Source organism: Heptranchias perlo, chromosome 3 (genome assembly GCF_035084215.1).
Source record: "Heptranchias perlo isolate sHepPer1 chromosome 3, sHepPer1.hap1, whole genome shotgun sequence".
Lineage (NCBI taxonomy): Eukaryota > Metazoa > Chordata > Chondrichthyes > Hexanchiformes > Hexanchidae > Heptranchias > Heptranchias perlo.
In genome coordinates, this window is record NC_090327.1 from 135,381,114 (window position 1) to 135,399,362 (window position 18,249).

An 18,249-nucleotide genomic window follows, 5' to 3' on the forward strand; every position below is an offset into this window, starting at 1 on the left:
TTTGCAATCGTGCTAGTAATTATTGCTTGACATATTTGCAATTGTAGTGGGGTGTGGGCTTTATTTGCTTTATTCTGGCAGTAATGTGAAACTATCCTAAGCTCACTAGCATCTAAAATTCAGGAGAACTGATTAGCAAGAAACCCTTTGTGCTATTATCAGAAAAAAAAGATTTTAACTTTGCAGCAACATAAGACTGGAAATGGAACGGTATAATGATGCTAATATTTAAACAGTGGCAATTGAAGTCATCATGGGCAGTATGTCTAATAATGTCATATTTTTGTATTAAAACTATCTGGTGGAATTTCACATATTTTATCCATATAACATGAGTTAGCAGTAATATTGGAGCTGCATTAATGGTATTGCATATCAAAGAAAAGCAAGATGAACATGATGGCTCTGTGTATCCTGTTTCATTTCTATAATGTAGTAGTACTCTCAATACAGCCCAGCCCCCTCTCATCCAAAACCCTCAGCACTCACACCAAGCTTAAGGGATATAAAAATCTAGCTACTTTCCTGGAAAAGAATCTGAACGTTTTTGAGTCATGTGATTGTTAAGTGCTCCAGTCCACTCATTAAAAGCAAGCTAGATCTTCCTAAAATGTGGCAGTTGTATTCCATTTTCTCCTTGGTTGCTGTTGACCTCGCACAGCTTCCTTCAGTTGGGAAGACAAGCCAGGATTCAAGGTCGCCTCCGTAACTACAATGTCAATGATCTACTCAGGTGAGAACGTTCCTTTTCCAGGAATTGTCCCAGCACGAGCCCAGCTGTAAAGCTGTTACAACTTGTCAAAGTCCCCTAGTTTGTGGATTTGGGTTTTGAGCTGCCTTACATTTAGATTCGCGCACCCCATAAATATGAAGTATCTTAACCTCTTCACTCAGCCAGATTGTTTCTAATGCTTTCCACATAGATATTGTTTTCCAAATTCCTAGTGCTATTCCGAGCTAATTTCAATATTATCTACATTTTAAACCTTGATGTGTTCCTGTTGACAATATCTCCTGATCTTTTTTTGTTATATTCCACTTCATTTCTCACTCCCACAGCCGATTGTTACCAATACCCTTGCTGTCTGAAAGGACTGGCCTTTTCCACAACTGCTGTCATAACTTTTCTGCAGCCCTAGATTAATGGCCTTGCTGCAGCACAGTGATTCATCTATCACACCAAAATAAAGGTCAGTTCAAGTCAATCTCGGTTGAGGTCGGAACATTTTGTTTCCACTAGAGTTTTGCTTTTATAATTTGTTTTCGCCAATTCTGAAATTGAACAACTCCTGTGCTTTGCAGGTTGAGCTTTCTAGCAATTTATAAAACAGGAGACAATTTGAGTGATTTCCTTTAACACTGAGCATCACAAAATGATGGTGTGAGCAAATGACACAACATAAAGAATGTTACTTTCAATATAGTAGTCAGATTGGGAATATTCTGCAACAGACTATAAATTACCTATTTGAAGGTTAAAGCAGAAATCTTTGCACTTGTGTTTCATAAACACATTTATTACAGAGTCAGGACCATGTCTGTGTATTAATTTAGGCTCGTTATTGCAATTTAGCCATTAGGGAACATTTTATCACAGTAAATTAAACAGCTGCAATAAACTTGCAAAGATTACAGTATAAATAGAATGAACCATGGTTGGAAAATTATCCAACAATTGTATACTTTGCCACCTAAGAGCCTGTTTTTAACTTAAACAGCTATTTACCTTGAAAACACATGAAACTGAAACTGAAACACAGTTTATAGGCTTTGGTTGATTTAAGACAGTGATGTGGACGATTACATTTCCGAGGAGTTCTTCAATTTCAATTAAAAAACTTCAGTTCATCCATTCATTATCCTCGTACTTATTGCACCAGGTAATGTGTAGATCAGCAATGCAATAAACAATAGTAGGATTAGCAAAATGAGTCCAATAATGATGTACTTCTTGTAGTTCCTCCAGATTAGATAATAGATGCACTTGAAAGGGTTCACGAACCAAGAGAAGGAGGTATCCGGGCGGCTGTAGGGAGGAAAGAAAAGTTTATTAAAACAGTTTAAGACCAGTGTGCGTACAGTACTGATCAACCTTTTAAAACTAAAATACTACAAATGTGCTTGTCTATAGGGACACAACACACTGCGGACAGTCACAAGGTGCCAAACTCCTAAATGTAGTGAAAGTAGCAATAACTTTATAAGCAAAACCCATTAAGTACTATGCTGGAGAGCTCACAGTGTGCTGATCTAGTGATTACGGGCAATATTAATATTAGCATTAAGTAAATTGAAGTGAACTTTAATCGTTAAGAAAATACTTAGGTTATAGTTGGAGTAAAACCTGTACAGTTGAACAATATTTAACTCGACCCAGTCCTAAGTGTTTACATTAATGTAACCATTGGCTAACAAGAATTTATTTGACTTTGGTGGACTTTTTCTCAATATTCCTAGCTAATACGATATTGTACAAGGAACAAATAATGATAAATTCAACATAATGAATACATATATTTTTTAGAACAAACACGCATGCTAGCATCTCAATGGTGAGCGAAAGTTGCAAGCAAGTTTGAAAGTGCAGATCAGATCACTCGGAAAGTCAAAGTTCTTCAATCTTCATCCACTTCAGCAGTGAAACCAAACTTACTTGGGTTTTTCCAGCGGCTCTGGCTCTTTGCGACCGTAACCAACTGGATTCTTCTCAGCCTCTTCGCCAGTAAGCAGGTGGAATTCAGCTTCAACCTTGCCCTAAATTAGTTGTGTAGAAATCGTGTCACATTTGTCACATGTGAGCAAAAAATACCATTAATAACAAAAGTGCAAATTTTAGGTTGAGAGCAAGAATGGCAGTTATTAACAGTGTATTTTATTTTTAAAATGCATCTATTAGTAGATAAGATTTTGACTAATGCTCCTATATCAGGGATGCTCTTCTAGCATCTCTCCTGCACTCCTGACAAAGTAAAAGTAAAATCTTGCTTGTTTGGCAACCTTCTGTCACTTCTAACCTCCAACTTCTCTTTTGATTACAATCCTTCTTTATTTTAATCAATTGCTTCTCAGAACATTCCTCTTAAGCTCCAAATCTATATGCCCCGATTAACAAGGGAGTCAAAGGTTATAGTAGGTAGACGTGAAAGTAGGGTTGAAGTCACAATCAGATCAGCCATGGTCTTATCAAATGGCACAGCAGGCTTGAGGGGCCGAATTCCTGCTCTTAATTCGTATGCTCGTATGTTTGTATGTTCACCTTCCCTCCATCCACACGGTGTTGAATTAGAGACTTGTCACAACTTGCGTCAGACTGTTTGGATCTTCTCACCTCCTTCAGTTTTCCATCCCTCCTACAATCAGTAGGTTTTTAAAACTCTAGCTCTGGGTCACCTAATGGTTACTTATTGACTTATCACATTTTCTCTCCAACTTTTTTCAAGCTTTGTGATTTTCTGCACCATAGGCCGAAGCCCTTTATCTGGCTTTCTCAATAACAGAAACCAATGCTGTTGACATATTGGTTAACTAACGGTCATGAATTAAAATATACTGGTACAAGTATTCTTCTTATGGATGGCCATTTTGCAGTCTCAATCAGTTAGCTTTCACTGTCCCAATGTCAATTCAGCTGGAGTCTGCTCCACAGGAACATGTAATTGAGGTTAGGCAATGGTATGATATATAGAGGATACCTAATGGGAGACAATGGGACATCTCGCTTATTCTATGAATAAGGAAACCCCAATAATTCATGAGTGAGTTTGAGAAGATTTTCTTCATGAATGAAATAAGATGGACTTACTTGGTTCTTTGCTGTGTATTTATTCCCATAACATAAGAACATAAGAAATAGGAGCAGGAGTAGGCCATACGGCCCCTCGAGCCTGCTGTGCCATTCAGTCAGATCATGGCTGATCTTCAACCTCAGTTCTATTTTCCTGCCCGATCCCCATATCCCTTGATTCCCCTCGAGTCCAAAAATCTATCTATCTCAGCCTTGAATATACTCAACGACTCAGCATCCACAGCCCTCTGGGGTAGAGAATTCCAAAGATTCGCAACCCTCTGAGTGAAGAAATTCAATCTCATCTCAGTCTTAAATGGCCGACCCCTTATCCTGCCACTATGACATAGTGTTTTATTTTAAATTTAATTTTACTCAATATTATTACAAGCATGTAGGATGAATTAATACTCCCTATCTGCCTCCTCAATCCCAAGGTGTCTGCTCACCATCCTGAAAAAACAACAAGTACTTTATTTTTTCACATTTGTTCTTGGAATGTTTCACTAAATGTGGGCCAGTCCAGGTAGAGGTGGCAGGTTCTCTCCCTGAATGCAATTTTAGAACTTACCATTGGTGGGATTATAAACTCATGACCTCTGGGTTACTCGTCCAGTACCATAACCACTAGGCTACCATCCCTTAATAATTAAGCAGTAGGCACCTCTAGCCTAAACATATTAGTTTCCCTAGTGACTCATCGTGCTACTATGATTTGATATAAACTCCAACTTAAACTTTACAAGTTTGTCCTGCGATTAATGCTCCCGTTTTGTTCAGCATGTTGTAAGTGCCGTATTACCGCAGCGAGGAACCATGTAAATCCACCTTATTTCATTACCTGAACACAGCACATTTCTAACAGTACAACTGTTGTCAGGATTGTGGGCTTTCATGTCGTTCCATATTAATCACTGGTTGCTGCAGATTTTTCTTTAGGTAAGGAAACCAGTGATCAATATTGAATAAAAAAATATGACAGATGTTTTGCACGTTAATTAAGTCATAGGCTATAAATTCAGATGCGCTCCATAACTCACTCAGTGCGCTGTCTTGAGATGAAAAAGCTTCATATGTTATGATGCCAAGCAGGGCTATGGTGCTGTTTTAAGAGACTGAGTTACATATCAGAACAAGTAGTTTTCAGTAGAAATAAAAATAGCAGACAGTCATGGTGCAATTATATGTGTGGGCAGTGGTTATTAGCAACTTTTAGCAGCAGAGTTCTATCACATAGAAAATGTCAAAACACGCACAAACAATTTTTTTTTTCAAATAGTGGTAGAATTTTTACCGTCGTAATCTAATGCTGTGCTATTTTCAATAGATATTATTTCTCCTTAACACTGAGGTTGTTCTCCCAAGGACTTGGTGGATAAAGATCCATGAGGAAGACTGCTAATCCACACAGACCACAAAGACCCCAGGTTCGACCCCTGGTCTGTGTGAGTTAACTCATCTCAGCCAGTGCAATGGTGTGAGGCCATGGATCTCAGTATCCCTGAGCTAGGGAGAGGGAACAAAAATCAGTTAGAGTGCTTACTCCTGCTTACTCTAGTGACTCATTCTGGAACAGCATATGTGCCTTGCCACATGTCCCCCATGGTTGACTTGCCTGCTGTCTAGATCACTGCTCGGTTATCACAAGAGTGGCCTCTTGTTGCAGTTCCAGGGGGCATGTGGAATAATACTCCAGTGTGAGCCACTGCCTTAAAGGAGAGAGGCAAAAAGTAAATTGAGTGGAATTTAAATACATGAGACAGCACTCTGTTGGTTAATTGTATCCAGCAGAATGTGGTAGAGCTTGAACTAAAAAAATGCAGGTCTAGAAATTCGTGTAGGCCAGTTTTCAAGTGCCAAATGGGCGCAGGGAACGATCCCTGTGTCCGAAGACGGAAACCCAAGGATCGTGGGAAATTGGTCCTCGGGCCTCTTCTAAACAATCGCGGCCAGCTGCCTGTCGCGCCTCCACACGCAGCTCGGCCAACTGAGCAATTGGGCTGCCTGAGGACAGTGGGAGTGAGTTTGATCGCGGCCGGCAGAAGAGCTGTGGAGCCGGGAGGAGCACATTGAGTTAAAATAATAATTAAACTCACCTTTTCGGTGGCGGCCACTGGCTAGGCCGCATCCAGGTCTAGAAAATCTGAGCGGAGCAGGCCCAAGGCCCGAGGCCTGCCCAATATCAGGGCAGGCCAATTTCCCAGAGGGTCCTAAAACAGGCATGAGGCCACTCATTCGCCTGTTTTAGGCCCCTGCCCCAAATGCCTGAAAAATGGCCCCAATTTCGGGTCAGGTGTTTTTCAGGCGTCCTTCGGGCGCAGGATGTTGCTCCCCAAAATTGGGCCTTGGGTTTTGCACCTGTAAAATGGGCGCAACAAGATCAATTTTCTACCTTGCTTGATATTAAGTACATTATTCATGAGTTGGGTTTCATTCATTAAACATTTGTTCACTGGCATCATTAGCAACTTTACTGTTTAGGGCACTGAATTTCTGCAGGGATCTGCCAATCTCCTACCATAACTTTGGCGGCAGATCAGCGGAACCCCAGGAGAAACAGTATTAATGGTAATTTCTCCGTGGGTTCCATCAATCTCACGCTGGATAATGCCTGTGGAAATACCAGGTGCATATATTTATTATGCGTATTTTATTTTTGATGAATGCTTGAGTTTGTCAAGCTGACATTTGCCAGTGCTGCAGAGTGGAATGTTTTTGCCATGCAGTGTCAGCGTTAAGGACTCCCAGGTCAGGTGCAATATAATTAGGCGGAGGGTAAAGGTCATCCCTAACTGCCCCTACTTCAACACCAACATTAGAAAAGCGACCTTTCTGCACCAAAGAGATGTTTCTATTTCCCACACCACCAAACTTTGTATCCTTTTTGACTGACACTGAAAATATGTCCAGTTTAAGGCAAATTCTGAATCCTTTCATGTTGTGGATGACACTGCACAAAGAAATGGACAGAGACGGCCCAACTCACTGTACCTACAGCTGATAGAGCAGCTTGCAAATGAGAAATGGAAAGTTGTCTAACTCGCTGCATCATAGGGACATAGGAACAGGAGGAGGCCATTCAGCCCCTCGTGCCTGTTCCACCATTTGATAAGATCATGGCTGATCTGTGATCTAACTCCATATACCTGCCTTTGGCCCATATCCCTTAATACCTTTGGTTGCCAAAAAGCTATCTATCTCAGATTTAAATTTAGCAATTGAGCTAGTATCAATTGCCGTTTGCGGAAGAGAGTTCCAAACTTCTACCACCCTTTGTGTTTTCTAATCTCACTCCTGAAAGGTCTGGCTCTAATTTTTAGACTGTGCCCCCTACTCTGAGAATCCCCAACCAGCGGAAATAGTTTCTCTCTATCCACCCTATCCGTTCCCCTTAATATCTTATAAACTTCGATCAGATCACCCCTTAACCTTCTAAACTCTAGAGAATACAACCCCAATTTGTGTAGTCTCTCCTCGTAACTTAATCACTCAGTCCTCTTAATTTTTTTCATATGGTAGAAGTTTAGTTTCATTTTATTTATTACGGATAGAAAGTACTGAACTTACAGTGAGTTCACCTGACTTTTCTAAAGGCCACCAACCCCTCAGCCGTTTTTGCTGAAATATTGAGACAAGTTTAATCTTGGAATCCTCTTCGATCATTTCCAAGTCACATTTCTTAGCTGATTTTGCACCACAAGGAAATCCATTCAGGACAAGTTCCACAGATCCTACAAACAAAAGGTGTCACAAAAATACAAATGCCCATGAAAAGCTGTTTACATTGGATAAGACCCTTCGGGCTATGGACAATGTTGTGAATTTAATATTTTATCCAGTCCTTCTTTTTAGTCGCGTCTACATTTTAAATCCTACTTTTCCCGCAGTTACCGAGCTTCACCGTGTTCTCCACCAGTAGGAAAGCCAGGTCAACGGTCAGCAGAAGAAGCAGGGAAATCAACCAACTAACTTGCAGCAGCATTTACACTCAGAATGCTTGGAAGGAGCTGGTTTATCTGGATGAAATTTACGATCAATCATTAAAAAAAAATCTGAGATTTATTCCCCTTAAGTTGTAAAAATGACTTTGCCTCAGTTCCTTTCCTCTTTCTGAGCCCAGAAATGGCACCATGAGCTAAGTGATTATTTATCCACACTGAATGTATCCTCGATAGCTTCATGCCACTCTTGTAGGAAAAGCCAGTGCAGGATAAGATGAATAGATTCGTCGATTTCCCAGTCGAGTCACCACCACGTACTTGAGTTGAGCAAACTGGTCAGAGTACAGATTTGAATGGTTGAAATTTGGAACTACTAAATCTACAAACATATTGTCGCAGGATCTCAGGAGGTCGCTCATAAAATCTGGCTGAAATCTAGGATTTAGAAAATAATGGGATGGACACTAATATTGAATGATAGGTAAGTGAGCCAGGGATGTATTCAAACACGAACTCTGACTGATTTTTTTCCCTCCCGAACAGAGGGGTACTGAGGCCAATTGTTACACCTCTATTACATGATAATATCCAAGAAAATTTGCCATCAATTGAATGTGGGAACACCACCACCTGCACATTCCCCTCCGAGTCACACACCATCCCGACTTGGAAATATATTGCCGTTCCTTCATCATCGCTGGGTCAAAATCCTGGAACTCCCTTCCGAACAGCACTGTGGGAGAACCTTCACCACACGGACTGCAGCGGTTCAAGAAGGCGGCTCACCACCACCTTCTCAAGGGCAATTAGGGATGGGCAATAAATGCCGGCCTTGCCAGCGACGCCCACATCCCATGAACGAATGAAAAAAACAAAGTCTCTAGCATGAACACAGTTCTCTGAATAAGCAAATTCTGACCCAAATTTAGACTTCGACCGGCTTTATCTCTGCTGTGGATACAAAACTAAAGTAGAATTGAAGAAAACTAAGTGAACCGGGGTGGGGGGGGTGGGGGAGAAGGCAATCAGAGGAATAGTACTTCACTCCTTTCAGTCATGAATAACAGCACCACTGTGTGCCTGATATAAAAACAGAAAATGCTGGGAATACCAGGCAGATTCAGTACAGGGAAAGTACAGGTTATTGTTTCAGGTGTAAGCTCATCCTCAGAACACTGAGTTCTGATAAAGGAACTCTCCCCAAATCACTAACCTATCTCCCTATTTACAGAGATGCTGACAGACTTGCTACATACGTCCTGCGTTTGCTGTTTTTATTTCAGACATTCCAGCATTTGCAATTACTGAGGTAGATTTCCCACTGGAGTTAAGCTGGGAAGCCATGTTTCTGAGCTACTGTAGCAGCTCTACACTGCTTCCCACCATTTCCAGGATGTCCCATCAGAATTGATGGGATGGGGGGAGGGGGGGTGGTTATAACATGCCCACCCATACACAGGTGGCCGCATTGAAATAAGAAGCAAATGACAAAAATACGTCATCCGATGTATATCCCGTCATTTGTGCCATTGCAATGCTGGCAACTAGGGACCCCTGTTCATTATGGGCATCCACCGCAAGGGTCATTCAAAATTTAAATTCCCCAAAAACCTATGTAATTAATTCTTAAAAATGTATTTATTCTTGGGACGTGGCTGACGCTGGCAAGGCAGTATTTATTGCCCATCCCCAGTTGCCCTGAGAGCGTGAAGAATCAACCACATAGTGTGCGGCTGGAGTCATGTGTAGGCCAGACAGGCTCGAGTTTGACAGGCTCTTTTCCCTGAAGGACATTAGTGCCAGCCTACAAAATACCAGATTTATCAAATTTAATTTCACAACGTGCCACGGTGGGGTTTTCAATTCACCATCCTCTGGATTGCTAGCTCAGTGCAATAATCACTAGCATAACATACCCTCACATAGGCTTAGGTACAAATTTTTTTTAAATTGAAACTTTTTTCAGAATTTATGCTGGCAGCACCACACTGTTCAGGCCATCCGAGCCCATCATGGCCAATCTCTGCTCCCAATCCAGGTCGACTTCAAAAATAAGTTTAAATGACCCTGAGGCTGGAAAATCGTCCACAGTCAGGAAATGCTTCTTTGCGGCATCACCTTGCTGAAGATGCTCCCAATTCCACATAAGCGGAAAATCTAAACTCTTTTCTTTTCATGTCTATTTATTGCCTCTGTGTTGGATTTGAAAACAGGTTTTCCGATATGAAAGGGCAGTACTTCAACACAGCGAGCTCCCAAATTCTTTCTTCTGCCTCCTGCAAGAAAAATGGGAAGCATTCCAAGTTTCTGGCTTACCTAGGAAGTCATCAGAAGAAAGCCTCTCAAAATCCCAGACTTGGAGTACAAGGATTGCAGGAACTTTGCGTTCAGTCTTGTCTAAAGAGAAAATGGACTCCCTTTTGCTTATAACCATCTGTTTCTCCGCAGGTATATAGTTGAAAGGAAAAATAAAACGCCAGTTGAAGTTTCCCTCCCCAGTCAAGGAGTTGTAATGTACGTCTGTTTCTTTCTTATCTTCTTCTTTTCCCTTTAGCCAGCTAGAAAAAAAAAATGTTTGAAATGTTAAAAATATTTTGCGCCCGAGACAAGTTTACACAGATGGAGAGAATGAGGCTCCTACATCTTGTCTACAATCCGATGGGAGTCCTACTGTCCAAAGTTTTTAATAAATAAATTAGAAAGAGTTTGACTTTCTTGATGATTTGCAAAGGGATTAGAAAGGGTTAGCCTGGAACACAGGATCGCGTGCAGGACTCCCCCGTTGAACGACATAGTCAGCGATGCTCTGGACTTTGGAAAATCGTGGGGTTAGATTTTAATGGGCTGACTGGCCTAACCGGGGCCTGAAAATGGCTCACCGCTGGGCGGCCAAAACGCCTGCCTGCTTCAGGCGGTAGCCCTTTTAATATGCAAATTGTGGTCCTATGTCATAGATAGGACCCTGATTGCCATTTTAGAACAAAGCTGGATGGAGCGTGTGTCATGTATGGACATCAGCGGCTGTCCAGTCGAACAGGAGCCCAAAGGTGAGTTTTTAATTTATTTTTGTGGGGCCAGGAGTGCTCCTTTGGGCTGCACAAAAATAATCTGGGCCACTGCTGCAGTCGGTCCCCCGCCCAGCACGGACGGACACCCCCGACCTATCTTTTATTCCAGGCCATGCTGGCCTTGGGGCCGCCCGATATTCCCTCGGATTGGTGCCGACGAACTTGCCCGGGGTGCTTGTTTTCCACCTGCAGCCCGCTGGGTGTAGGGTAATGAGGCCCAGCCCTCAGAATGGACCAGGCCTCCAGTCAGCACCATCAGACAGCTGGCTGGCACGCTGTACTGGTCGGCCGCCCGATCGTCAAAAATCTAGCCCCCCGATGTCTGAAAAAATTGCACAGCTCTCCCATTCTGCTGCCGGGTGCCCATGTGGAAAGTAATAGAATTGTCTGCCCCGTCAAACAACACGAGTCATCTGCTTTATGCGTCGAATTGCGGATTGTCTGCTGCTGCTAATGTCCCTGATGTCCCCTGTGGCAGCTTGGTATGAGCCAGACACCTAAAGGTTCAGGGATGTGCTGAACTTGACAGCGAATGCCATTGCCATCCATGTCTAGAAATCAGAGTCCAGGAAGGCTACAATTCCATCACTGTCTCCCTGGTGAAGCCTAACCTGCAAAGGCAGTCTACCCCTGACACTCCAAGGTAATTGTGGCCTCAGCCTATATACACAGCTTTGTGGGTAAGGTATACATACAAGTTAGGATTGTCAGTCTCTGATGCAATATGACCTGCCTTGCATTCCTCCTTTTGTCCTTTTCCCTATTCCCCAAATAACACGGAAAGAGATGATCCACCATTGGAATGCCTACTTCCAAAATTATAACAGTAGCAACTAAAAATGTGGTAGCCAAAACATTTGGGCAAAAACCTTCACAAAAAAATAACCTGACAAAAACTAGAACTGAAAATAACAACGAGCACAAACATTACATTTTCAGATATTACATTCTCCAAAAGCAGGAGGTCTCCCTGTCAGCCCACAAAGTGCCTACACCCAGAACATATTTTATATTCGCCACCTGAAAGCATGGCGTATTCCCATCAAGTATCACTGGATATTGTGTTTATAATCAATCATAAGCGTGTCGGTACAATATGTTATTATATTAAAATTAAGGCTCCCGTCTTTTTTCGCCGTGGGTTCCTGAGTCCTGTGCTAAGGCCTTACTGCGCAGAGCGGGCAGAGATCCAGAGAGATGGATTTCCGCCCAATTTTATGACTCCTCACCACCTGTTGCACTTCGGCAGCACCAACGATGGCAACCGGCAAACTTTCCCTCAAACAACGCAACTCTTAAAGGGGCAGAAGCTTTTTGGCCTATTTATTTCCAATTTTACAGTGATGTTTATGGTACTGACTTTTTTGTTATTTTTATGAGGCCTTTTCGTGATTTTTTTTTAAACTGTGCTGTTTGGAGATTTTTTTTTGCCATGACAGTGGATAATGTTTATGTGGAAACCAAAATAGGCAAATATTTATTGTCTCCTGTTTCAAAGGAATGTGGAGCATAATTGAAGCATTTACAAGCCTTCAGCAGAACAAGAAGAGCTGAAAAAAAAGTGTCACAAAAACAGAGTTCTAACAATACAAACTTTCACAGGAGCTCACAACAACAAAGTGAAAGCAGTCTGCAAGTCAAGTTAAAATTAACAATGGGGTTGGTATTGCAGTTCTCCAAATGCGGATATTTAACACTTGTAGTCGTACAACCTACATTTATATAGTACTTTTAATGTAATAATACGTCCCAGACACTTCGCATGGGACAGACTAAATTGTAGAGGATATGGGAAAGTTAACCAAAGACACAGTCAAAAAGACAAGGTTTTGGGGAGGTTTTTAAAGGCTGTGCGGAAAGTCAAAGAGTTCCAATGGGTGGGCCAAGATTCTTCAAAACTTTGCTTTCAGGTGAGGAGCTCTCATTGCAGCCTTGATCAAAACATGGGCACGCGCTAAATGCAAGCGGAGGGGCGAGAGCAACTGCCTTCAACAACAAGGCAGCATTCAATCAGGGAGTCCTACCAAAACTGAGGTCAATATGACTCACTGGGATAACCCTGCATTGGCTGGAGTCATGCCTGACAGAAAGGAAGATGGTCATGGTTGCTGAAAACCAATCAATAACAGCCATGTGAGGTTCTTTAAGAGTCCTGCTTGAACAGGCCTGGACCAATGTCCACGGGTGCACCCACTGGGCAAGCAGCATGCTCGGTGGTTTCTCGCCCGCAGTTGAAATTTCATGCATTGGTCCTGATTTTAATCATTCTTTCATGTTAATGTAATCCTGCTTGCTGTGTATGCCAGTTGTGTGGCCTCATTAACGCCCCAGAACTTGCCTGTGGAGAAATTGGGTGCATTGCAAACTTTCAGCCCCCGCCCGTTGCCTGTGATGCCTCGGAAAACTTACCCTCCACTCACTTGCCACTAGACAAGCAAAGATTGTGGAGGGAAAAAATGGCACCTACATTTGACATTCAAAATTGAAGAGCAACTGTGAGGCACCAACACTTTTTACAATTTTAACTAAAATAAGCAATCTGAATCTGAATTGAGAAAAAATATTTGTTTTCCAAATTGACCTGTAGAATCCCAATTCATTACTCATAATGTGTTTGTATCTATGTATATATGCAGCAATTCCCAAAATATATATGTGTGTGTTCAATTTTAGAGACTATTCCAAAGAAGTTGAAATAAATGTATTGATTGAGGCTATGCATGCGGACAATGTACACTGTCTGTATTCCTAAACATTGCCCAGAGTATGAAAAATACACGCAGACGCAAACACATTATGAGGGTGAATCCAAAGTATTAATCCAAACTGGAATGAACTGAGAGAAACTATCATCCTATCACTATGATGCAAGACTAATCCATCTTACCAATCGCTTAAAATACTGTGATAGGACGTAGTTGCAACTACATCAAACATTAATAGATGAACTGAAACAGAGTATGTGTATATTCCAAATACACGCCAAATCATAGAATCATAGAAAGTTACGGCACAGAAGGAGGCCATTCGGCCCATTGTGTCCGTGCTGGCTGATAAAAAGAGCTATCCAGCTTAATCCCACTTTCCAGCACTTGGTCCGTATCCCTGTGGGTTACAGCACTTTAAGTGCACATCCAAGTACTTTTTAAATGAGTTGAGGGTTTCTGCCTCTACCACCCTTTCAGGCAGTGAGTTCAAGACCCCCACCACCCTCTGGGTGAAAAAATTCTCCTCATGCTGTCAGTTCTCCAAATGCTGTCAGTTATATATCTGTGGACTCACTGTTTATTCATTGAACAGATGCAGTTTAGTTGCTCGTGCACTCTGGGATTTCTAAATTCATTGTTTAATAGTTCAACAACTAGTGCAAAAAACAAATGTATTTTTTCAAAGTAGGAGTATGAGAGTGTAAGACAATTTAGTGGCAGAGAGGTTTTTGTGCTAATAAATTGTGGAATGGAGTAGGACAGAAGTTTTGTACCTTTGATTCCTCACACAGTGAGTTCCTGATCAAGACTTTTGTGTAACAACTAATTCAATATTTAGATTTGTTTTATTTTGTAAAGTCTCGATAAGATAGTAAATATTTTTTAATCCCAGATACCAATAAGACACTTCTCTGACTTAAAAAGTAAAATTTAATCACATGAAACTCATACCCTTTGATATAGATGTCACTTGATTTTTGACCTGTAATAAAATTCTCATCTTCTAATTTGACATCTTCGGTATTCCAGATAATTATTCTTAATTCATACCTGTAATCAAATACAACAATCTATCAAAGACCATCTCACAGACATTTAAGACAAGACACTTCATGTATACGCTAAATTGGAGGCCATCTGATTTTCTCAGACATTATATTCTAATCTAAATAAAATGTACAACAACTTACATTTCTGTAGAACTCCTCATATACAGAGATCTGCCTCACAGGGCAACTAGTGGACACCAAGGAGGAGGGAGGAAGGGAAGGATGGGGTTAGGAGTGGGCGAAGAGAAGAGACTTCAGGAGGTTTTTGAAAGTGGAGCGAGAATGACAAGTGGGAGGTGCTGAGGGATGAAGTTGCGGGGGGGTGGGGACCTGGTGGCTAAAGGAGAACCAAAGGTGCAGCACAGGAAAGTACACCACTGTTCATAAAGTGGAGGGTGCATGAAGGGACATATGGCTGGAGGAGATTGTCGAGGTTGGGAAGGACTAATCCATGGACTAATGTGAAGGTGAGGATGAGGATCTTAAGGTCAGTTCTCTGGGGCGTGGGGAACCATTTAAGCATGGTAAGGACAGAGGTGAGGTGGACATAAGCCTTAGTTTGGGTGAGAACACTGGCCATGACATTCTGGATTAATTGCCGTTTATGGAAGGTGGAACCAAGGAAGTCAGCAAAGAGAGCGCTAGAGAAATCCAGCCTCGAGGTGATAAAGACATGGACTAGGGTTCCTGCAGCAGAGAGCGAGAGAGAAAGCGGAGAAGGTGGGCGATGTCTCAGAAGTAGAAGAAAGCAATCTTGGTAACGAATTGGATGTAATGGAGGAAGCTGAGCTCAGGGTGGAGTAGTACGCAGAGTTTCGCACCTCTAAGCTTAGTCTGGGATGGTAGGTGAGGAGGTTGATGAAGTGGAAGCCAGAGATATATAGGTGTTTGCAGGAGCTTAAGTGTATGGCTTTAACTGTCCCAACATTTAACTGAGGCAGTTTTAGTTCATTCAGATCTTAATATGAGATTGGCAGCTGATCCATGCTTCAAAATGGTGTCTCCAAGGAGTAGCATGTAAATGATGAAGTGGAGGTGTCCAATGATGGAGCCCTTAGGTACAGCTTAGGTGATTGTGTGGGCACAAGAGGAGAAGCTGCTGGAGGCAGTTTAGTGTCTGTGATCTCATGTGTAGGAGAGAAACCATTCGAGAACAGTGCCACAGAGTGGGCAATGATACACTTGGGATGGAGTTACAAGACTCCTTCAAGGAATCAAGCAACTCTGATGACACCAGAAAGCAAAACTTTTGTCATTTATGATCAGCAGAATTAAGATTTATTATTTATGGCTTGCAACCCACTCCACAGCATATGGTTATATCTGTACTGATTTCTGTAACCATTCCTGCCACATTGACTCAAATTTCCCATTCTAATGAGTAAGTAATTTATATGTTTCCGTGATGTATTTGTACTCATCAAAGTGAGGAATGTCGTTGCCAGGAGTATCGGTTTTCCCGCCATCTACCTTTAAATAAGCACCACCAGAGGTGATTGAGAGTAAAAATATGTAAAAGATAAGAAACATCTCTACGTCCTCAATTCTAAAACTGGTCTAGGTCTCAGGTGAAGAGCTGAGTTGGGGTACAGGTGATTTCAGGATTAGACTTTGGAACATTTCGTATTCAAAAGTCAGTGGATTTGTTTGAATTTACACATAATTTGATTTGATGTCTTTTTGGTAATCCAAACTACACCAGCAACTTAGGTCATGTGAACACAGAGCTCTCTGAAGAGAGGACTAAGAAACAGCAGAGAATGATTCACTGTAATGATGAGACAAGTGAGCAATTTAATGAAAGGGATGGCTGCAAGACTAATGTTTAATATCCTTTTAAGGAATAAATTATAGCCCTCAAACAGTGCACTGCTCTTGTAAAGCTACATCATTCTACTTGTGTTTCAATTAGAATTTTTCTCTTACCCTTTAGGCTTGCGAGGAGATATATCAACGGAAGGGCCAGGAGGAGGGATATCCATTGGAAACATGTCCACCCACATCTGAACATGGCCCTGGAGGAATATCAGAATCACAAATATGATACTGAGCAACTTGTCGTCTGCTTCAATAAAATTCTACGTGATACTAAAGAAATGGTTACGTTAAGCCACACTGTTAGGAAATGGGGAATTAAAGGGGAATGGTGGGCTCGTTAATGATTAATGAGGATGGATCAGTTTTAACAAGAGGAAAGGACAACCTAAACAAGTGATATTGGATTGTCCGTCCGTATACACCCACCCGATTTTTCTTTCCATAACGGGCAGTCGATCTGATATCGCCTGTTTTTTTTGCGCCTCTGCCAAAGTTGTAAATTCCCGCGATTATTCCACCACCTACAAGGCACAAGTCAGGAGTGTGATGGAATACTATCCACTTGCCTGGATGAGTGCAGCTCCAACAACACTCAAGAAGCTCGACACCATCCAGGACAAAGCAGCCTGCTTGATTGGCACCCCATCCACCACCCTAAACATTCACTCCCTTCACCACCGACGCACTGTGGCTGCAGTGTGTACCATCCACAGGATGCACTGCAGCAACTCACCAAGGCTTCTTCGACAGCACCTCCCAAAACCGCGACCTCTACCACCTAGAAGGACAAGGGCAGCAGGTACATGGGAGCAACACCACCTGCACATTCCCCTCCAAGTCACACACCATCCTGACTTGGAAATATATCGCCGTTCCTTCATCGTCGCTGGGTCAAAATCCTGGAACTCCCTTCCTAACAGCAGTGTGGGAGAACCTTCACCACACGGACTGCAGCGGTTCAAGAAGGCGGCTCACCACCACCTTCTCAAGGGCAATTAGGGATGGGCAATAAATGCCGGCCTCGCCAGCGACACCCACATCCCATGAACGAATAAAAAAAAAGTGGCCAAAGCGCGTTCCTAATACGGGCAAAGCTCCATGCCAGGAGCATAAATTCGTAAGATTAGCCTTTGTAACTCAATTTTACTTCACTGAGGATCATACTCTACAGATCTGTAATACAAGTACAGCCTTAAGTGTTGTGTCCAGTTCATGAATTGTTCTATGTTTAGAACAGGTTTGATCAACCAGTCATGCCTTCACATTAAAAAAGGAAAAACTCGCACTCAGATAATGCCTTTCACGTTCTCAGGATGTCCCAAAGCACGTCATAGCCAACTAACTACTTTTGAAGTGCAGTCACTATTATTTTGTAGGCAAACGTGGCAACCAATTTGTGCGCAAACAATGTCCCACAAAAAGTAAGGAGGTAAGTGACCAGATAGTCTGTTTTTGGTGATATTGGTTGATGGATAAATGTTGTTCAGCACACTGGGAGAACTCCCTGCTCTTCTTTAAATAATGTTATGGGATCTTTTATGACCACATGAACAGGCAGATGGGGGCTGGGTTTAATGTCTTATCCAAAGAAAAACACACCTCTGACAATGCAGCACTCCCTCAGTACTGCACTAAAAATGTCAGCCTCAATTATGTGCTAAAGTCCTGGAGTGCAGCTTGAACCCCCAGAGGCAGGAATTCTACCACTGAGCCAAGCTGACATACTTGCGTTGGAGCAGATGGATTCATCACCTATAATTCTTCCCCTGGTAGATTTACATAGGTTGGATGGATGTTTACTCATTGGGGTCACCATTGACCAGAAACTCAACTGGACCAGCCACATAAATACTGTGGCTACGAGAGCAGGTCAGAGGCTGG

General features: G+C 42.2%; 1 protein-coding gene across 1 annotated transcript in view; it reads right to left on the minus strand.

Moving 5' to 3' along the window:
* Nucleotides 1–1,655: 1,655 nt before the first annotated feature.
* fer1l6 (fer-1 like family member 6) overlaps nt 1,656–18,249 on the minus strand; it is a 133,989-nt gene continuing 117,395 nt past the window's right edge. The window contains exons 36-41 of the mRNA XM_067977315.1: nt 16,477–16,565; nt 14,453–14,551; nt 10,042–10,283; nt 7,352–7,515; nt 2,654–2,754; nt 1,656–2,026 (exon numbers count right to left, since the gene is read on the minus strand). Coding sequence (XP_067833416.1) covers nt 1,846–2,026; nt 2,654–2,754; nt 7,352–7,515; nt 10,042–10,283; nt 14,453–14,551; nt 16,477–16,565 — 876 coding nt within the window. The 3' untranslated portion in view covers nt 1,656–1,845. The remainder of the gene's footprint in view (nt 2,027–2,653; nt 2,755–7,351; nt 7,516–10,041; nt 10,284–14,452; nt 14,552–16,476; nt 16,566–18,249) is intronic.